Below are 24,724 nucleotides of genomic sequence, written 5' to 3' on the forward strand. Positions count from 1 at the left end.
CGTTTATTTAAGCGCGATCATAATTCAGGACGGATAATATCACATTATTGCTGAAGTGTAGCAACATTTTAACACACAGTTTGGAATAATAACGGATAAGATTTGAAGCACATTACTAATATGAATATCTGAATTTTTCAAACAGTTGAGAGGATAACCTTTTTCAGTTCCCAGCTCTGTTTTGTTTTCATTTATAGAAGAGCATCAAGTGTATATGTTAACCAATCTCAAAATGTCTTCGATCAAACCTGTGCTCTAATTTCTTTCTGTACCTGTTAGCAGCATTTAATTTGTACAATTTATGACAAGTGGTCAAAGTAGTTTACTTATACAAACTTTACAAAGGTAAACGCATTATTTCATTTTTAGAAAGATAGTTAAATCTTAGAAGGAAAATATCATGTTTACTTCTTTGAAATATTATTTGTCAAAAAAAAAAGTCAGAGATCACAATAATATTTAACAATTGGTTTTGATCCGTGTGGAGTTAAATAAAGTTTCGTTTTTTTTAAAATATAAATGTTGCTTCTTGTTATAGTATGTGCTATTTTAAGGTATACCTTTTGAAAAGATTGAGACGTATACAGGACATTCGCTTGATTTCATTAGGATAATATTGTATTGTGTAAAAACGAAATGCGTGGCTAATTATGTAAAATTATGTAAATAATATCTGATCATAAATAATTTAACTGCATAGATGAGAAGTAAAAAGCAGCTTATAAATTAATGAAGCCAAATCTATAAAAGAAGCTAACTCGACGTACATAATGTTATAAATCAATACCCAAGGAAACTTATATTTAAAAGAAGTTCGATAATTTTAAGAGTGCATTTTATGTTAAATAATATTTAACAATAATAATAATACATGTTGTTCATACTGATTTAAACAGAAGTAAATACGAATTAATAAAAGTCCTCACGAAAGCAAATAATTAAAGAAAATAACAACTAAATTCCTAATTATTTAGTTTATTTGGTATTATGAAATCCATCAAGTGCTGAAAGATCTGATATGAAAGGTTTCCTAAGTGTAATTTTTTTTCAATAGTTTTTGAAACACTATATCGGAAGTTATTAAGGTACGTCCATGCCCAAAGCGAATCCAAATGCTTTAAAATAGGAGAACAGAAAAATTAGTAAATAAAAAATATATGCTTGTTTATTTTTGACAACGTGAAATTTAACAGTGTATTAACTAAATCCTATCGTATTAACACGATTTTTTATTAAAATATTCTAGGCAAATGTTTAATGAAACAATTCACAAAGCTACGCAAATGAGATTTAGATGTCACGAGCTATTGTCCTCAAAAAACTATTTTCAGAAGCAAAATGTTGTATGAACCTGCAATTTGTATTTTATAGATCACGTTTGTGAATGTATGTAACTGAATTGAAATTCGATATAAATTCAAATATTGAAAAGTATGTGAATATAGCTGAACACTACACATAATAAGCATTTGTGATTTTCTTTCTCTAAAGTCTTAACTACAGTGTGTTGAAACTTATGAACACAAGTAATTGATTTACAAAACTATACTTTCACGGACGATTAAAAGCGCAGAATAAACAAGAGTTTTACAAAACATACTGTAATCACGCTCTTTTAGTATATTAACAATGTAGGAAACATAAAAGTATACATAAAAACAACATTTTCATGAAAGGAAAAAGACACTAGTGAGCTTCTGAAACGCAAACGAAAATGTGACGCTTATAATGCACTTTGTTAAATTTTGTTGCAATGTAAAACTTGAATTTGACGTTGCACTATTTAAGTTTGACACAAGACAAATTATTCTGAAAAATGTTGGTTATATGCATCCCTATTGGAAATCTAACGAACTCCGTTGTTTGCTGCTATTAAAGTTATAAAATTGATAATAAGTATTTATTAAGGAACATAACAAAAAGAAGTCCATTTTCACACACTGTTTTCCGAAGTAAATGAAAATTAAACAGTGTCAGTTTCCTCATTTCTAACGTATAGGTGTCATTTTTCCAAGCACCCCGTAAATTAAGTGACTAACTGAAACTTTTTTCCTGACCGTCAAGTCATTTTCATTTAGGTAGAACCACCCTGTCTTATTTATCTGGCATCTGATCGATTCGTATTTCTCGGAAATCCTGGATCAAACCAGACAGGCTTTACAAGCGCTTGTTTTTAAAGTACGTAAAATTAAGCTATAATTCTTGTTAACACACACGCGTATGTTGTGTATATAATGCATTTTCAGTATTGTTTTTTCTACTTCTTGAAAATAAAACATATTACAACGTAATTTATTGCCTCGATATGATCTTAATCATATTTCTTATACATACTTTACATTTTACTACGTGAGATTTGGCTTATATTCAGCGACGAATTTAATATCCGATCCAAGCAATTCACATGTACAATCAAGAAGAGTTTAGCATGAAAGATGCTTATTCGTTATTTCTTTCAAATGAAATAAAGAGAGATGACTTAAAAAAACAGCAACTTAAACATAAACGTGATTAAAATGATTCCTTATACCTTCTACGTCCATAAAGTAAAAGAAGAATGTGTACATAAATAATCTTCACTAGCTGTTAATTGATAAGTTTTAGTTGGAACAGAGCAAATTATTTCACCTATTTTGTTCTAACTTGCTTGTTTTCAATATAAAAAAATTAACATTAAAAGTTACTTATAGCACTTCTTCTAATATTGAATTATTTTCTTGTGTTGTTTTCACTGACTTGGAAAGTTTCAAATAAATGAACTTGTGCATTTCATAATGCTTAGACACTAGCGAACTTTCGGCTTTTACAGTATGAATGGGGACAAGTTAACAAAACCAATATACATATGAGGTTAAAGGTAATGTGTGATATGTTTACTAACTTAAATTAATTATTTCTTTTTATTTCAATGAAAAAATCAAAATGTTCATCACAAAGAAGCAGGTAAGTTGAAACAATATATCTATTACTTTTAACGCCTATTTTAATGGAAGTTAGGCACATGTTATGAATATGTTATTATGCTGGTCACATCTGTACAAAGTCATAAAGATAGTTATTTATCAACTGGAACCGTTTCGATGAGCCTTTTTAACTTATTATTAGTGTAAAGTTTGTTCTAAGTTGTTACTCACACTTTCTTTGTTTGAGATTATCCAATTCGTCAGTGCGTAATAAACTAATTTTTAATCCTTAACAAATATTAATAAAACAAATTTAAAACAAGAAAGCATGTGATTAGAACAAATATGATTAATGTAAGTTTAAGAGATCATTCGATAAAGGATTTCGTTCACATTATCAATTAATAGTTGCAGTTTTAGTTATTGACAAATTTAGAATTCTTAATTGTTTTTCTAGGTTTTATAATGCTACCCTAAGTCGTTTGTACGAAAAACTCTAAAAAACGTATTTTTTTTGTGGTTAAACACAATGCTAAACAATGGGCTATCTGAAGTGGTCCATTACGGGTAATAGAGCCCGGTCTTTAGCGTTATAAACCCTCAGCTAACGGGGAGCTTTAGAAACTGTATTCCTAAAGTTTGTATCTATGTTTTAGAATTTTTTCGATAACATTTTGATTGACTCTTGCAAAATATGTTAACAAATAATCAAAGAACAAGCATACTAAGTTTTAAAATATTATTCAAACATTTTATATCTTAATTATTTCATAACTTACTCACTTCTAGGTCTGTAAGAGAATAAAATCACACAATGCATAATTCTGTGAAAGCTTAAGACAATAAACGCAAGTGTGGGTATGAGGCACACACCGATGCATCGTTAACAATTTAACTCAACGACTACAATTACTTGGCTTTACTTAGCATTTGATCTAAAGTAAAACACAGCATAAAGCGTTGTTTCCAGTTGTTGGTCACGCTAATTGTTGTATGATTATTGAAATATAGTAGTAAATGATACATATTATTTTGTAACCCTCATTTTGAGACAATCTAAACCCTGCAAGCACTCTGTTTTGAAGTTTACCGAATAAATCCGTAAATATATACACAGATAAACGTTATTACAATTTAATCAGCTTATTTAGTGTATGCTCGAAAGATTTATTCGTCAATTTACTAAAACTTTAATCATATACTAGTCATGTTTACTTAGTCAGCATGAAATGGTATTTCATGTACATTACTTTGCTAATATGTATCATTCACGATCTTTGATTTAAACTATAGAAAAACTCATACAGAACCATTAGACTGAGTAATTCATACTATTTACACCTGGCTACGCAGTGTTTTGAACAATTCTCATTTATAGGCTCTTTAATTATTAATGTAATACTATTACGACCAAATCACAAATTTACAAAACACACTAATAATTTGATAATAACTCAAGAAGCACGCATTAAAAAACATGACTGGTATCAAAGTCATTAAAACTCTCCAGATCAAGAGCAGCAGCTTCAAGAGCAGCTTTGCAGTCGGCCCACGGCTGACTACCCGTTTCTTGTACTGCCATCTGCTGGTCAAATCCAGCGCCTGAAGGACTTGCAGGTAGTGTTAGCACTGATGAATAAAGGGCGCTAGAATTCTCCCCGAGGTGACTAGGATTAGATGAAGATGAGGGCGGCAACGAAAAGTTGAGCAAAGATGGCGTCAAACAAAGAAGGTCGTTTTGAGTTTGCTGGAAGCCAGACCACCAATCGGAAGAAAGGAGATTTGCACCTTGATCGGGAAACTGCAGGGTTTCTGTTGCAGAAGAAGACGATAGATCTAAGTCATTGGGAAGAGGTGAGTCGTTTGTATTGGTAGGAAAGAAATCATGCTCCAGAAGGAGAGGAGAAGGAGACATCAATGTGTTAGATTGACTTCCAAGTGTCGCCTCTTCTGAGCATTGAAGCTTCTGAAATGCTTCCAATTCGGTGTACGGGTAGTTCAAAAGAACGTTTAAATTATCTTGCAGGCCTTCATCTAAACTGTAAAACTCATCCTTTTCCTGGTTATGATGAACAATACCGGTAGAATTACTGTCCGCAGCAACTGGTTCATCGGGTATTGTGAGAGTAAAGTTGATTGTTTCCATATTCAAAACCGAAGAAAGCTTCTTTGGGGCTGTATCTGTTAAACGTCCTAAACTGTCAGCAATACTATGAAGTTCTCCATTCATACAAACATTCGACCCTGCTGATCCTGGAGGGGTGTCCTGAATTATATCTGATGCCAACTGACTTTTGTTTTCAGTTGGAAATTTTGCATTTTTCTCTTTTCGAACCTTTTTCGGAAATCCACTATTAGGTCGCTTCTGTGCAGGACGACGTTTCTTGAAGACGCCATCTACAAGCGATTTAGCGTGATTAGGGTCCAGTTTCCAAAACCCTCCTTTACCTGGTTCATCTTTACTGCGAGGAACTTTGATAAAACTTTTGTTCAATGAAAGATTGTGACGAATGGAGTTCTGAAAATATAAAAAAACATAACCAAATTATTTTTAAAAATTGTAAACATCTTAACATACACTCACTGCCAAGAAAACGTTTACTGAATTAAAATTAAATATCCAATTTACAACTCACGATCTTGGATTATGGCCATACAAACTTATAACTTAGTATTGTGAGCTGATTCTTTTATTAATATAAAAGATCGTTCTGCTGGTGTAACATGACAAATATGGAAAACAATGCAATAGTCCTTCAAGACGCTTCTTACACACCATTCATTGAGAAAAGTAAAAGCTTAAACCCCCTTTTTTTTTAAAGAAAATCATCGATTCCCCACTTAAACTCCTGTAAATAACTGGGCTCAACTACTGCCGATGACAATTTATTCCATAGGTCTTCAGTAAAAAGATGTACCCAGAAACCTGAAGACAAATGATTCTGGCATCGTTTCCATCTTATTTCAACAATTTCAAACAGTGAAAAAAACTCAAACTTTAGAATTACATTTTTAAGAATGAAGTTAACTTGTAAAAGTATGGTAAATGGATAAAATTAAAATACACTTGTTTAAATAATTAAAATTTATTGAAATACGTAACGATCAACTTTATATAATAAACAATTAAACTTTCATGCTTATGCTTAAATATATGAAAATATACCACAAACTAGTTATCACAGAATGTTAGTAAAACAAGCAGGAAATATTAAGTAATCCAATATACATCATGGTTTACCAGACATTGTTTGAAGACCTAATATATTACACTTCTTTTTTAAATGAAGTTTTGACATAATCTTCCTGACGGCAACAATAGTTCTGACTAACATGTCATGCGAAGAAAGAAAAATGACAGAGTAGCGTTAATAGAATAAATTATTTTTCTCAATATAAAATGTGTGAGAAACGTATAGGTGCGTTATATTTAACAGATTATGACATTTGGTAATTTGTTTTCTTTTAAGTATATATCAATGAACTTAAAATTTACTGACTTCATGAAACATATAAAAATATTATTGTTTTGCTAGGTACATTCACTGCTTTTTTAGTTAAACTAAAAAGGTTTTCGACTCTAAATTTACAGAACGTGTTTTTAATAACAAATAAAGTTACTTAATCACAGGATGTTAATGCTCATGTGTTTCTTTTTTATGAGTTAGAATGCTGCAATATATAACATTTAAATCCCTCACAGATTCATTCAGTCAGTAATATAGAAACGACCACAAGATGGCCGAATGCTTGATTGTTAATAGAGAACTGAGAGATGCTCTGATATTCTTAGAGAGAATTATTTCGTAGCAAATCATCTTTAGTTTTAGTTACGATTTATACCCGATCAGTATAGCAATTTATACAGATCAATAAATTCTTACTATCCATGTTTATATGGATAAACTTAACTAAACTTAGCTAAAACATCATAACTTGTTTAACGTACCATAACTTAAGTTAATCTAGCTAAGATAGTGAAGTTTAACATTTATTTATGAATGAATAACCATTAAGTAATGGATGTTTACTTTCATTTACATTTTGTACCAGTGTGAGATCAAATAAAAACGAAAAATAAAATAGTTAAAAAAAAGATGAAAGGCTTTGAAAAAGTTACAAACGGTATCACGGGTGGAAGGCGTTGTAAAAAGTTTCTTTATTTTCTTCAAACGTCGATCTTATACACAAATAGCTCACCTACAAACTAAGTTTTATAGTGCTTACACAGTTATAGAATAGTTCCATGAAAACTAGACTTTTAGCACAACGCGAACTGATAAGTACTTTTAGAAATAGATAGCATTTGATCAACAAATATGAGCCTGAAAACGTAAATAAAAGAAACAAATACAGTTTATGATGTTATAAACAAGTATTAAAGAATATTTAGTTTTGGCTTATTGATAAGAATAATTAAAGACACTTTTGAAGGTAGATCTCTTCTTCTGAGTTTAAATGGATAAATAAAAATAGTATATACATACTACATTTTAAAGAAAATTTAAGTATTTTATATTTTTAGATTCATGCTTTAGTCTTGTAGTCATCAAAACTATACCCTTAACTCTTTCCTCCTCTTAGGAGTGATCAAGACGTTGACGTGTGGATCTGACCATTCTATGTCATCTCCGAATAACTCCGTGTTTTTTCAGGGGTTGAATGGGTGAGATGCATTTCGAATTTTTATACAACATATTCTAAGAACTAAGACATAATCAACCTAAACCTAAAGAATATCAAAATGGAAAATGTAAACTGACATTTCTTGAAACTACAGTTAACACCATATAAACTTTTGAGACAAAAAATAAATTTGTTTAAAACCTATTTAATAATGATGAATACGAAACCTCTATGGTTTCTTAAAAATTTGTTTACTGAATTTCGCGCAAAATTACTCGAAAATTACTGCGTCAGCTGTCCCTACTTTTGAAGTGATAGCGGAGGTAGCTAGCTAGCTGATACTACAAACCGCTAAGTCTAAGGCTAATTTTCACCAACGTATAGTTAGATTAACCATCACTTTATAAGTTTTTACGTCCGAAATAGCAAGCACATTCGAAGGTGGGATTTGAATCCATGACTCGCAGATTGTGAGTCAAGTCCTTTAATCACCAGAAAACACTTTAGATATATTTAAGGATACTCAAAATGTTAAATTACAGGCTCGACTTAAACACTTCTTTTAACCACATTTAAATTAAAAGAGAAAAACTCTAGATTCAAAACAACAGTTAGTAACAAAGTGATACGTCTAACATCAAAACAAATATAATGATAATAAATGAGTAAATAACAAATGAGAATTTTCTCTGCGAAAACATTTTTGAAACGACAAACGTTCATGGTTGTAAAAAGCAGTAAAAATAAATAAGTAATTTGTATTTGTAAAGAAACTCTGCCACTGAAAGTAGTAAAGTGCTATTTGTGTAATGAAAAATCATAACAAAAATTCAGGTTAAAACTATGACTATTCAACTGAGATATGACTATGTTATTCAACTGAGATATGACTATGACTATTCAACTGAGATATGACTATGCTATTCAACTGAGATATGACTATTCTATTCAACTGAGATATGACTATTCTATTCAACTGAGATATGACTATGCTATTCAACTGAGATATGACTATGCTATTCAACTGAGATATGACTATGCTATTCAACTGAGATATGACTATGCTATTCAACTGAGATATGACTATTCTATTCAGCTGAGATATGACTATGCTATTCAGCTGAGATATGACTATGCTATTCAGCTGAGATATGACTATTCTATTCAACTGAGATATGACTATGCTATTCAACTGAGATATGACTATGCTATTCAACTGAGATATGACTATTCTATTCAACTGAGATATGACTATCCTATTCAACTGAGATATGACTATGCTATTCAACTGAGATATGACTATGCTATTCAACTGAGATATGACTATTCTATTCAACTGAGATATGACTATGCTATTCAACTGAGATATGACTATGCTATTCAACTGAGATATGACTATGCTATTCAACTGAGATATGACTATCCAATTCAACTGAGATATGACTATGCTATTCAACTGAGATATGACTATTCTATTCAACTGAGATATGACTATGTTATTCAACTAAGATATGACTATGACTATTCAACTGAGATATGACTATGACTATTCAACTGAGATATGACTATGCTATTCAACTAGATATGACTATTCTATTCAACTGAGATATGACTATCATATTCAACTGAGATATGACTATGCTATTCAACTGAGATATGACTATTCTATTCAACTGAGATATGACTATTCTATTCAACTGAGATATGACTATGCTATTCAACTGAGATATGACTATTCTATTCAACTGAGATATGACTATGTTATTCAACTGAGATATGACTATGACTATTCAACTGAGATATGACTATGACTATTCAACTGAGATATGACTATGCTATTCAACTAGATATGACTATTCTATTCAACTGAAATATGACTATCATATTCAACTGAGATATGACTATTCTATTCAACTGAGATATGACTATTCTATTCAGCTGAGATATGACTATGCTATTCAACTGAGATATGACTATACTATTCAGCTGAGATATGACTATTATTCAGCTGAGATATGACTATGCTATTCAGCTGAGATATGACTATTCTATTCAACTGAGATATGACTATGCTATTCAGCTGAGATATGACTATGCTATTCAGCTGAGATATGACTATGCTATTCAGCTGAGATATGACTATGCTATTCAGCTGAGATATGACTATTCTATTCAGCTGAGATATGACTATGCTATTCAGCTGAGATATGACTATGCTATTCAGCTGAGATATGACTATGCTATTCAATGCTATTCAGCTGAGATATGACTATTCTATTCAGCTGAGATATGACTATGCTATTCAGCTGAGATATGACTATTCTATTCAGCTGAGATATGACTATGCTATTCAGCTGAGATATGACTATGCTATTCAACTGAGATATGACTATGCTATTCAGCTGAGATATGACTATGCTATTCAGCTGAGATATGACTATGCTATTCAGCTGAGATATGACTATGCTATTCAGCTGAGATATGACTATGCTATTCAGCTGAGATATGACTATCCTATTCATGCTGAGATATGACTATGCTATTCAATTCTGAGATATGACTATTCTATTCAGCTGAGATATGACTATGCTATTCAGCTGAGATATGACTATGCTATTCAGCTGAGATATGACTATGCTATTCAGCTGAGATATGACTATGCTATTCAGCTGAGATGACTATGATTCTGATATGACTATTATTCAGCTGAGATATGACTATGCTATTCAGCTGAGATATGACTATGCTATTCAACTGAGATATGACTATGCTATTCAGCTGAGATATGACTATGCTATTCAGCTGAGATATGACTATGCTATTCAGCTGAGATATGACTATGCTATTCAGCTGAGATATGACTATGCTATTCAGCTGAGATATGACTATGCTATTCAGCTGAGATATGACTATGCTATTCAGCTGAGATATGACTATGCTATTCAGCTGAGATATGACTATGCTATTCAGCTGAGATATGACTATGCTATTCAGCTGAGATATGACTATGCTATTCAACTGAGATATGACTATGCTATTCAGCTGAGATATGACTATGCTATTCAGCTGAGATATGACTATGCTATTCAGCTGAGATATGACTATGCTATTCAGCTGAGATATGACTATGCTATTCAGCTGAGATATGACTATGCTATTCAGCTGAGATATGACTATGCTATTCAGCTGAGATATGACTATGCTATTCAGCTGAGATATGACTATGCTATTCAGCTGAGATATGACTATGCTATTCAGCTGAGATATGACTATGCTATTCAGCTGAGATATGACTATGCTATTCAGCTGAGATATGACTATGCTATTCAGCTGAGATATGACTATGCTATTCAGCTGAGATATGACTATGCTATTCAACTGAGATATGACTATGCTATTCAGCTGAGATATGACTATGCTATTCAGCTGAGATATGACTATGCTATTCAGCTGAGATATGACTATGCTATTCAACTGAGATATGACTATGCTATTCAGCTGAGATATGACTATGCTATTCAGCTGAGATATGACTATGCTATTCAGCTGAGATATGACTATGCTATTCAGCTGAGATATGACTATGCTATTCAGAGATATGACTATGCTATTCAGCTGAGATATGACTATGCTATTCAGCTGAGATATGACTATGCTATTCAGCTGAGATATGACTATTCTATTCAACTGAGATATGACTATATGACTATTCTATTCAACTGAGATATGACTATGCTATTCAACTGAGATATGACTATGCTATTCAACTGAGATATGACTATGCTATTCAGCTGAGATATGACTATGCTATTCAACTGAGATATGACTATTCAGCTGAGATATGACTATGCTACTGAGATATGACTATGCTATTCAACTGAGATATGACTATGACTATTCAACTGAGATATGACTATGACAACTGAGATATGACTATGCTATTCAACTGAGATATGACTATTCTATTCAACTGAGATATGACTATTCAACTGAGATATGACTATTCTATTCAACTGAGATATGACTATGCTATTCAACTGAGATATGACTATGCTATTCAACTGAGATATGACTATGACTATTCTATTCAACTGAGATATGACTATGCTATTCACTGAGATATGACTATGCTATTCAACTGAGACTATGCTATGATGACTATGCTATTCAGCTGAGATATGACTATTCTATTCAACTGAGATATGACTATGCTATTCAACTGAGATATGACTATTCTATTCAACTGAGATATGACTATGCTATTCAACTGAGATATGACTATGCTATTCAGCTGAGATATGACTATTCTATTCAACTGAGATATGACTATGCTATTCAACTGAGATATGACTATGCTATTCAGCTGAGATATGACTATGCTATTCAGCTGAGATATGACTATGCTATTCAGCTGAGATATGACTATGCTATTCAGCTGAGATATGACTATGCTATTCAGCTGAGATATGACTATGCTATTCAGCTGAGATATGACTATGCTATTCAGCTGAGATATGACTATGCTATTCAGCTGAGATATGACTATGCTATTCAACTGAGATATGACTATGCTATTCAGCTGAGATATGACTATGCTATTCAACTGAGATATGACTATGCTATTCAGCTGAGATATGACTATGCTATTCAACTGAGATATGACTATGCTATTCAACTGAGATATGACTATGCTATTCAACTGAGATATGACTATGCTATTCAACTGAGATATGACTATGCTATTCAACTGAGATATGACTATGCTATTCAACTGAGATATGACTATGCTATTCAACTGAGATATGACTATGATTCAACTGAGATATGACTATGCTATTCAACTGAGATATGACTATTCTATTCAACTGAGATATGACTATGCTATTCAACTGAGATATGACTATGCTATTCAACTGAGATATGACTATGCTATTCAACTGAGATATGACTATGCTATTCAACTGAGATATGACTATGCTATTCAGCTGAGATATGACTATGCTATTCAACTGAGATATGACTATGCTATTCAGCTGAGATATGACTATGCTATTCAGCTGAGATATGACTATGCTATTCAGCTGAGATATGACTATGCTATTCAGCTGAGATATGACTATGCTATTCAGCTGAGATATGACTATGCTATTCAGCTGAGATATGACTATGATTCAGCTGAGATATGACTATGCTATTCAGCTGAGATATGACTATGCTATTCAGCTGAGATATGACTATTCTACTATGACTATTCAGCTGAGATATGACTATGCTATTCAACTGAGATATGACTATGCTATTCAGCTGAGATATGACTATGCTATTCAGCTGAGATATGACTATGCTATTCAACTGAGATATGACTATGATTCTGAGATATGACTATTCTATTCAACTGAGATATGACTATGCTATTCAGCTGAGATATGACTATGCTATTCAACTGAGATATGACTATGCTATTCAACTGAGATATGACTATGCTATTCAGCTGAGATATGACTATGCTATTCAGCTGAGATATGACTATGCTATTCAGCTGAGATATGACTATGCTATTCAGCTGAGATATGACTATGCTATTCAGCTGAGATATGACTATGCTATGAGATCTATGCTATTCAGCTGAGATATGACTATGCTATTCAACTGAGATATGACTATGCTATTCAACTGAGATATGACTATGCTATTCAACTGAGATATGACTATGCTATTCAACTGAGATATGACTATGCTATTCAACTGAGATATGACTATGCTATTCAACTGAGATATGACTATGCTATTCAACTGAGATATGACTATGCTATTCAGCTGAGATATGACTATGCTATTCAACTGAGATATGACTATGCTATTCAACTGAGATATGACTATGCTATTCAACTGAGATATGACTATGCTATTCAACTGAGATATGACTATGCTATTCAACTGAGATATGACTATGCTATTCAACTGAGATATGACTATTCTATTCAACTGAGATATGACTATGCTATTCAACTGAGATATGACTATTCTATTCAACTGAGATATGACTATGCTATTCAACTGAGATATGACTATGCTATTCAACTGAGATATGACTATGCTATTCAACTGAGATATGACTATGCTATTCAACTGAGATATGACTATGCTATTCAACTGAGATATGACTATGCTATTCAACTGAGATATGACTATGCTATTCAACTGAGATATGACTATTCTATTCAACTGAGATATGACTATGCTATTCAACTGAGATATGACTATGCTATTCAACTGAGATATGACTATGCTATTCAACTGAGATATGACTATGCTATTCAACTGAGATATGACTATGCTATTCAACTGAGATATGACTATGCTATTCAACTGAGATATGACTATATGACTATTCAACTGAGATATGACTATGACTATTCAACTGAGATATGACTATGCTATTCAACTAGATATGACTATTCTATTCAACTGAGATATGACTATCATATTCAACTGAGATATGACTATTCTATTCAACTGAGATATGACTATTCTATTCAACTGAGATATGACTATGCTATTCAACTGAGATATGACTATGCTATTCAACTGAGATATGACTATCCTATTCAACTGAGATATGACTATGCTATTCAACTGAGATATGACTATCCTATTCAACTGAGATATGACTATTCTATTCAACTGAGATATGACTATTCTATTCAACTGAGATATGACTATGCTATTCAACTGAGATATGACTATTCTATTCAACTGAGATATGACTATGCTATTCAACTGAGATATGATCCTATTCTATGCTATTCATTCTGAGATATGACTATGCTATTCAACTGAGATATGACTATGCTATTCAACTGAGATATGACTATGCTATTCAACTGAGATATGACTATTCTATTCAACTGAGATATGACTATGCTATTCAACTGAGATATGACTATGCTATTCAACTGAGATATGACTATTCTATTCAACTGAGATATGACTATGCTATTCAACTGAGATATGACTATGCTATTCAACTGAGATATGACTATTCTATTCAACTGAGATATGACTATGCTATTCAACTGAGATATGACTATTCTATTCAACTGAGATATGACTATGCTATTCAACTGAGATATGACTATGCTATTCAACTGAGATATGACTATTCTATTCAACTGAGATATGACTATGCTATTCAACTGAGATATGACTATGCTATTCAACTGAGATATGACTATGCTATTCAACTGAGATATGACTATGCTATTCAACTGAGATATGACTATGCTATTCAACTGAGATATGACTATGCTATTCAACTGAGATATGACTATGCTATTCAACTGAGATATGACTATGCTATTCAATTCTGAGATATGACTATGCTATTCAACTGAGATATGACTATGCTATTCAATGACTATGATTCAACTGAGATATGACTATGCTATTCAACTGAGATATGACTATGCTATTCAACTGAGATATGACTATGCTATTCAACTGAGATATGACTATGCTATTCAACTGAGATATGACTATGCTATTCAACTGAGATATGACTATGCTATTCAACTGAGATATGACTATGCTATTCAACTGAGATATGACTATGCTATTCAACTGAGATATGACTATTCTATTCAACTGAGATATGACTATGCTATTCATGCTATTCAACTGAGATATGACTATGCTATTCAACTGAGATATGATTCAACTGAGATATGACTATTATTCAACTGAGATATGACTATGCTATTCAACTGAGATATGACTGATTCAACTGATATGACTATGCTATTCAACTGAGATATGACTATGCTATTCAACTGAGATATGACTATGAGATATGACTATTCAACTGAGATATGACTATGCTATTCAACTGAGATATGACTATTCTATTCAACTGAGATATGACTATGCTATTCAACTGAGATATGACTATGCTATTCAACTGAGATATGACTATGCTATTCAACTGAGATATGACTATGCTATTCAACTGAGATATGACTATGCTATTCAACTGAGATATGACTATGCTATTCAACTGAGATATGACTATGCTATTCAACTGAGATATGACTATGCTATTCAACTGAGATATGACTATTCTATTCAACTGAGATATGACTATGCTATTCAACTGAGATATGACTATGCTATTCAACTGAGATATGACTATGCTATTCAACTGAGATATGACTATGCTATTCAACTGAGATATGACTATGCTATTCAACTGAGATATGACTATGCTATTCAACTGAGATATGACTATGCTATTCAACTGAGATATGACTATGCTATTCAACTGAGATATGACTATTCTATTCAACTGAGATATGACTATGCTATTCAACTGAGATATGACTATGCTATTCAACTGAGATATGACTATTCTATTCAACTGAGATATGACTATGCTATTCAACTGAGATATGACTATTCTATTCAACTGAGATATGACTATTCTATTCAACTGAGATATGACTATTCTATTCAACTGAGATATGACTATTCTATTCAACTGAGATATGACTATGCTATTCAACTGAGATATGACTATTCTATTCAACTGAGATATGACTATGCTATTCAACTGAGATATGACTATCCTATTCAACTGAGATATGACTATTCTATTCAACTGAGATATTCTATGCTATTCTGAGATATGACTATGCTATTCAACTGAGATATGACTATGCTATTCAACTGAGATATGACTATTCTATTCAACTGAGATATGACTATGCTATTCAACTGAGATATGACTATTCTATTCAACTGAGATATGACTATCCTATTCAACTGAGATATGACTATGCTATTCAACTGAGATATGACTATGCTATTCAACTGAGATATGACTATTCTATTCAACTGAGATATGACTATTCTATTCAACTGAGATATGACTATGCTATTCAACTGAGATATGACTATTCTATTCAACTGAGATATGACTATTCTATTCAACTGAGATATGACTATTCTATTCAACTGAGATATGACTATGCTATTCAACTGAGATATGACTATTTTATTCAACTGAGATATGACTATCCTATTCAACTGAGATATGACTATGCTATTCAACTGAGATATGACTATGCTATTCAACTGAGATATGACTATTCTATTCAACTGAGATATGACTATGCTATTCAACTGAGATATGACTATGCTATTCAACTGAGATATGACTATGCTATTCAACTGAGATATGACTATGCTATTCAACTGAGATATTACTATGCTATTCAACTGAGATATGACTATGCTATTCAACTGAGATATGACTATGCTATTCAACTGAGATATGACTATGCTATTAAACTGAGATATGACTATTCTATTCAACTGAGATATGACTATGCTATTCAACTGAGATATGACTATTCTATTCAACTGAGATATGACTATGCTATTCAACTGAGATATGACTATGCTACTCAACTGAGATATGACTATGCTATTCAACTGAGATATGACTATGCTACTCAACTGAGATATGACTATGCTATTCAATTGAGATATGACTATTCTATTCAACTGAGAGTAAGCTACAACGAGAAAGCTGTAAAGACATGTTACATTCAAACATCACATCTGACTTAAATGTAAATGTACAGTAAACTTTGGTTTGATATAAAACAATAAATGTCATTGAAAGTTGTAATTATAAAAAATTACAGAATAGACTATAAAAAAACAGATGTGTGTGTTTTCTTATAGAAAGCCACATCGGGCTATCTGCTGAATCCACCGAGGGGTATCGACTCCCCTGATTTTAGCTTTGTAAATCCGTAGACGTACAGCTGTACCAGCGGGAAACTGAGAAACAGTAATTCTGTACACTCAAAACTTGAACCTTCTTGTCCGAGTTAAAAAAATAATCTAGTGGTTAAAATGCCTGACTTAGTTTTAAGGCATGTTAACCACTAGGGTAAGACAGCCTATTTTATGATGTCATTCATCATAATTATAAGTAATCATTATTACACATTCGCTAAGGGAATATCAAAAGTTTATAAGTTCTAACTGGTTGAATAACAACATTCATAATCATGGTTTTGCCTGAATATAATCTCAGTATGAATATTGCTTAAAGTTGTATACATTTTTATGGTAACCGAGGAGATTAAATGACTAAACAAATTCATAAATTTTGGACAGGAATATAGAATATTTGAATCACATTTCCATAATCATACCTTATTTATTAATGTTTTGTATTAATGATAAATGACCATTTATTTGCAATTTTTAGTTTTCCGTGACTCCTGTATCACCAATGCATTATCATGTTTATTTTCAATACTATGTATTGGTTAAGACTTAGTCTCACAAACTTAAAACCAACTCAGTGTTCCATGTTAAGAAACATACTTAAATCACAAATCGAAAAAAAAAAATTGTTTATGCCTTTAAAAACTGTTTTTTCGTATACAAAAGTTCAAACTTTTGAAACTAAATGTTTAAAGCTATGAAGTTTCACCAAAAATAAGAACAAATCAGGTTCCTACTCGTAAAACACAGTCTAAGTCTCTTAAATGTGAGACTCCAGAATAAAACTGGGTTATTTGCTTAAAGCATTTATAGTTTAGTACACTAATTGTACAATAATTTTAGTGTTTTGTGTTAAACCAAATTTAAAATAAATACGCTTATAGCAAATTTGCTTTAGTTAATTTTCACCAAACCTTACTGGAAAATTACTTGACACTGATTTATTCAATGATAATGAAATAAATGTTAATTATATACACTCTATAAGGCTTATTGACTATATGAGACAATGAATTACAATCCGTAACTGTTAAACAAACTTTTGATACGTTAACTCTCGTCAATACCACATTCAAATGATTAGCTAGACAATTCTTGTTCAGGAATTATTTAAGTCTAGCATTTAATGAACATTTTGATAGATCAAAGATATCATTATTTATAAGTACATAAATAGATTTACCTTTTATTACTGTCAAATCCTGAATTAATCTATAACAGATACCTTGTTACTTTCAGTTAGTGATTTCATGGTTCAAGATATTCAGGTATGTTCATCATTATATGTAACATAAACATTTTGATCACATACTTTGTACGCCCTAACATTAACTTCTTAAGATCTCTTGCGTTCCTGGAATGATCTCTGTAACTTGCAATTGTTAGTCTTTTGGTATAGGAAGAAAAAGGAAAAGGTAGCTAGAGAGCACGTGTTCAAACTTAATGTTAAAAATATCTTTATTTTATTTTTATTAATGTGTTAAAAATGTGTACATTTTTATTCTAATTTTAAAGTTTTCTCTTTTTGCGTGTTTACCGATGTTAAGTAGATGTTGCATCAGCATATTAAGCTTTGTTTAAATTGTTACATTTCTTATCTTTTAATTCAGTTTATTAAACTCTTGCTGTTTCTTTAATTCTGATGATTATATGTTTTTCTTGTATGATAATGGTTTCTACTATTGCTTAAGTTCTGCTCTTTTCTTATTTTATTTTTTCAAACACTGAAGTGTCCATAAATCGCATGTGTTGTAGTTGATATTTTGTACAGGAAGGTCTGAGTAGATTCCAAGCAACATTTGCTAACTGTCGTTTTAATTTCGTGTAGCATGTTTTTAAATCGTTGTTATCCTGAAAGAAAATGTACGTCAAATACGTTATAGATAGTATTAGCGAACAATATATTTGTATAGAGCTAAAACTGTGGAAGAAAGGTCTGCAGTCTTGCTACTTCAGCTGAAATTGATGGTAGTATAGTTATTCACACTGCTAATGTAAACTCTCTTTAAAAAAGCTCTTAAGAATTTTGATTCCCTTGGGATTCAGTATTTATGAGTACTACACAGAATTAAAGGTCATGTTTCCTCATTTTGTACAGACCATTCGTCAAAAACACTATTTTATTTTATTTTATTTCATCTCAATAACAACTTTTTCATGCTAAATTGTTAGTCTTAATTGTGAAACTTTCACCTATTGTACAAACAAAGGATAAGCGTGTTCAATTCCAATACCAAGGAAACAAACACTCCATATCCCTAACGAATAATCAACAAACGTTTTGAAATTTGATTTATGTTACCTTCTTCTTCACCAGTTAAAAATTATGCACATTTTACATACAACAGTTATAATACAGTAAATGAAAGAATATAAAGTTGTGAGTAAAAACCAAAAGTGTACTAAACCAAATTATACTTCAAAGGACATAAGTGGTATATTGTTTAACTTTCATTTTTCAGTAATCTTATTTTTTATAGTTAAGCGTAAAGCTACACAATAGGCTAGCTGTGCTTTGTTGCCCATCGCGAGTATAATACCCGAATTCTCATGTCATATTACTAAAGATTTACCATTAAAAATTCCGCAGTAGCTGAATATTAGATTTAGTAAGAAAACTTGATATTATTAATACTTTAACAAAGATATAATGTAAACAAAGACTACACTAATCTCGTCTTAATGTTACTAAGAGTACGAAAAGATACAACAGGTACTTAAAATCAAACAGCTGTGTGATATCTTTATTTGTTCTGAAAAAAATTCCACGGTGTCGCAGCGGTATGTTTTCGTACATACACCGCTAGAAAATGGGCTTCGATACCCGTAGTGGGCAGGGCAAAGACAGTCCATTGTGTAGATTTCTGCTTAATTCCAAATAATCGATCAATCTTCTGAAAGGAATCGTTTACGAATAATTTAAAACTGTAGGTTTTAATATTTTATAGTACAACTTTTAACTATGATTTCAAATTTCGATTTCTAAAATAATGTGCGTTCACAGACTTGCTTCTGTATAATCATCTGGATAAAACAACTTCATTTGCAAGTTACAGTTCCTGGAACCGACTTTGAAACGGATGAATCTAGCGGCTGTGACGTTGAAACAAATTGTATATCCTCTTTAAAATTACGTTCTGAGGAAAACTGAAATAGCTAGCTATATTTGTGTCCACAGACAGAAAAAAAAATTGGGTCAAACAATGCGAAAAAATTAGTTTCACTGATTAAGATTTGCGATAAAACAGTTTAGGTTTATGTGGTTAAAGAGTAATGAATTAACATTTTATAATCAAACCCTGAAGAAGAAGTATGCCACATATAACTAATTCAAATGCCTCGTAAAAAATTCATCACAAAAAAGTTAGCGGAACTTATACTTAAGATAAATTGCAATAATACTGTTTCACTAAACAATTCACATTTTCTGAGATTTTAATCATATGGTAACTTGTTTAGTGCACGATAGGTTATATGCCGTAGGTACAATGCAGAAACTGTGTTCACAGCAAGCTTAGAAAAATCAAAACTTTTACTTTCAACTGTTCTTTAAAATTTAAACGAAAACACGCTATAAATCACCTTTTCTCATTTTTATACTATTTGAACTTTAATGACGCTTGAACATTTTAAGTATAAATGCAATTACATAATAACTCTACTTTAATAAAACAAGGTTAAATACATTGTAAAACTTGTTTAGTGTGGCTAATTATTACATTTAAGTTCAATATATAGCAACCAGGATGAAAGAATTATCAGAAAAAATTACCTAAAAATCAAGTACATATCAAAAGACTCAGAAACCTAAGTACTTCCTGGGAGTTGACCGTTGTTATTCGGGGTTAAAGATTAAGATACAGAGTCAAACATTCTAAAACACCTAAATTTTTGGATCTTTTATGATGTGCCATTATTGTAACAGTTTTACAATGTTTTTTGACCCCTGTAAAAATGTTTATTTTGCATTCTATTAACCTTGGGCAATAGAATTACGTCATAATAATTTGGTTGCATTATAGAATTTTTTACCTAAGCTCTTAGACTAGGGAGAAAAAGATCTAGTCAAGAGCACCCACCACTGATTATTGGGCTGCTAGTGTCAGGTTGACTAGATTAGAGAGCGTTTTTTTTATTTTTTTTCCATACAGGACATAAGCCAAAAACCCCCTTAATCCACAGTTAAGACACGCTAACCCCTAACCCTACACCACAATAGCTCGTGTGTTACAAAGTCATATCCTTTTTATTTTGCTCAAAGAGTGACGTTTAAAAACATATAATGTAAATACATTCACAACATAATATTCAAACATTTTATTTTGTGTAAGAAGAATCATAAAAGTTAAGGAATTTTGAGATATAGATGTTTGTGATTTGTTATGGATCGATGCCTTTTATTGTAGGGTTTCCAATGACTCTATAAAATAATTTAATTAAGGTTAAAATTTAACCTCTAGAACGATTTAAATAATTGTGAAGAATAAATAAACACAATTTACTTCTATAACTATGTACAAAATATTTTGAAGAGTCGGTGAAGAAAGTCAGTTTTACATTGATTTTGAAAGATTCTTAAGAGCTTTAGGAGAAATATGTTTTTATATGTATTATTATGCTTTCTGAATAACTACTGGAGTAAAATACGCTAACAGAAGTTGTAAATTTAAATCATTTAAAAATATGTATGATGAAAAATAACACTAAATATGTGCATTTTATTTAAATCTATCGCGATACCTCAAAGTTCTTGAAGCAACTACTGACCCCGATAATTCTTTTCTGTGATTAATTACCATTTTGTCCCAAGAAGTTTAAATTAATTGTGTTTTATGATTATTTGAAAAGGATTACTGAGATAGTTTACTTTCATGATTACTGTATCAATTTCTATCCTCGAAGCTATAATAAATTATAATTTTTATTTACGTAATTAATATACGAGGTTAATATGTTATTTGTTATGTATTAATAATAACTTAAGAAATGTGTCTTTTTGTACTGGAAAGCAAGACAGAATTATATATTAGAAGTGTTACAGTAATACAAATTTTTAGCTTGGTATAATCAAACAGCAGTTTAATACTGAATTCCGTTGAAAATATTAATTTTGTAAGAGATGACAAAATTAATCATATTTAGCTTTGGATGAAACTGAAGTACTGGAGAATGTTAAGTGCAACAATTTCAACGTAGTTAACAAGTAAAAGTATAGTGAAATACATAAAGTTTTGAGATAATTCCAAGAGCAAGACATCACATTTTCAAAGTAAAATTTGTATAAGAGCAGTAGAGTTCAAGGCTCTGAGAGAGCATACAATAACAGCCTTTTTTGTCAAATTAAAATTTCAGCTATTACATATATGCTTTGATGTTGGTTTTTATCAGTTGAATTTTTAAAAAATCTTCAATATTTTATTAGCACACATAGAAATGGTCAACGACATTTGTTTTCACTAGTTAAAATATTGAGATGAAAAGGCAGATATTTGTTTTTATTTTACTGGGAAATGCGTTTTTAAGGAATAGAATAGATTACAATTTCTTTCTACAACATGTTTCATTGCTGTAAGACTATCTGCGCTTGATTTTGTTTTTTTTTTGTTTTTTTTTAAATTCGCACAAAGCTACTCGAGGGCTATCTGTGCTAGCCGTTCCTAATTTAGCAGTGTAAGGCTAGAGGGAAGGCAGCTAGTCATCACCACCCACCGCTAACTCTTGGGCTACTCTTTTACCAACGAATAGTGGGATTGACCGAAACATTGTAACGCCCCCACGGCTGAAAGGACGAGCATGTTTGGCGCGACTCGGGCGCGAACCCGCGACCCTCAGATTACGAAGCGCACGCCTTAACGCGCTAGGCCATGCCAGGCCCATCTGCGCTTGATCCGACGCGGAAAGGCCACCCCGGATCAGAGCAATAAACATCTGCAAACACATCTCTCACAAACGGATGGACATTACAAGAAACGGTACGTGCCTAAGCTACAACGTTTACTACTTTACGTGGACGAATCTTAAATGACATATTACTTTTAAAATTTTAACATACTTCTCAATCCGACGACACAGTCTACTCGGTATTCAAAGAAATTAAACAAGAGACATATTGAGATAAGACATGTAGTAACACGACCTGTAAACGAAACTTGTAACCGCCGAATTATAAAATACTTGTTACCAGGCTTAATTCTGTATCTAGACCTCTAACTTGCTAAGAAAATAACAACATTTTTGCTCTTCATTTTATGCAGTTGATCATTGTGTTCTGATCAGAATCTTGTAATGGAGTGTTATTGATAAATCTATAGGATACTAGTGTGTTTACTTTGCACATAGATACTATACTGCTGTAATTATTTTACCGTGTAGCATGAATAAGTATATTCTACATGTACAAAAACACTGACTACGTCACTTTATTTTGATTTTATGTGGCAGGAATAAAAAAAAAATATAAATGTGTTTTGGTAACAATTAAAGTATAACATGTTATATTTATTTCTAACATTAATAGAAATTAACATACCTTATGATGTTTTTCTATAGCTTCTCGAACGTCTTGTTTGATTCAAAGCACTTATTACTACTTAAAACACCTCACACATAAAAATGGGCCACATAAAAACTTTCTAAGTGCAGAATATAATATTAATTTATTACTTTGTGTTATTTCATGGTAAAGTCGCTGTAACGTCACTAATAAAATGTGTCATTAGAGATGAGTGACTTTGCCTGTAAAGCATGACAAAGGATAAAACTCTGGTCTTAAAAAATAAATAAGTTACAAACTCTGTGAACTTTTTAAACGGCATACTGTCATGGTGAGAAAATAAGTACAAGTATGTTAACATTTTACACTGACTACGAATGATAGTATTAGGTTGAGGAATAATTCGTGAGCGTTTTTAAATAATTTCATTCAAGCATTACATGCAAGACTATACAATACTTCAATGCATGAACACATTACACCCAAAACATTTATTATGATAATTTATTTCACGTAATACCTATGTATATAGTATGCATTGTTGTAAACGAAATTGCAAGAAATTAAATGCGAAAAGCAGATGGTGTCGAAAATGCTCGATTTTGACCACTTGACATTCCATTTAATGAGCTGAAAATGAAAGCAAAAATTAAAGACATATGAAAATCAAACACACCATCTATTAGAGCAAAAATTTATCTACCAAATGACATGAAATATTTTGCGAAAGCGTTTCATTTATGAATATATTTTTTTAAATTGAAAAAAACGCTCACGAATTATTCCTCAACCCAATATATAGAAAAAGGTATAAAATATTATGAAAACTTAAGGAGTAGGCCATCAAAAGCAGTCTTATATTTCGAAAATGTTTTTCAAGTTGTCAGAAAACGAAATTTGATGT

The 24,724-nt window shown here is 31.6% G+C and overlaps 1 protein-coding gene across 1 annotated transcript in view; it reads right to left on the reverse strand.

Annotated features, from left to right (window-relative positions):
* Nucleotides 1-825: 825 nt before the first annotated feature.
* LOC143232873 (uncharacterized) overlaps nucleotides 826-24,724 on the reverse strand; it is a 68,674-nt gene continuing 44,775 nt past the window's right edge. The window contains exon 3 of the mRNA XM_076468861.1: nucleotides 826-5,421. Within this exon, the coding sequence (XP_076324976.1) occupies nucleotides 4,372-5,421 (1,050 nt within the window). The 3' untranslated portion in view covers nucleotides 826-4,371. The remainder of the gene's footprint in view (nucleotides 5,422-24,724) is intronic.

The sequence above is a fragment of the Tachypleus tridentatus genome, chromosome 11 (assembly GCF_004210375.1).
Source record: "Tachypleus tridentatus isolate NWPU-2018 chromosome 11, ASM421037v1, whole genome shotgun sequence".
Classification (NCBI taxonomy): Eukaryota; Metazoa; Arthropoda; class Merostomata; order Xiphosura; family Limulidae; genus Tachypleus; species Tachypleus tridentatus.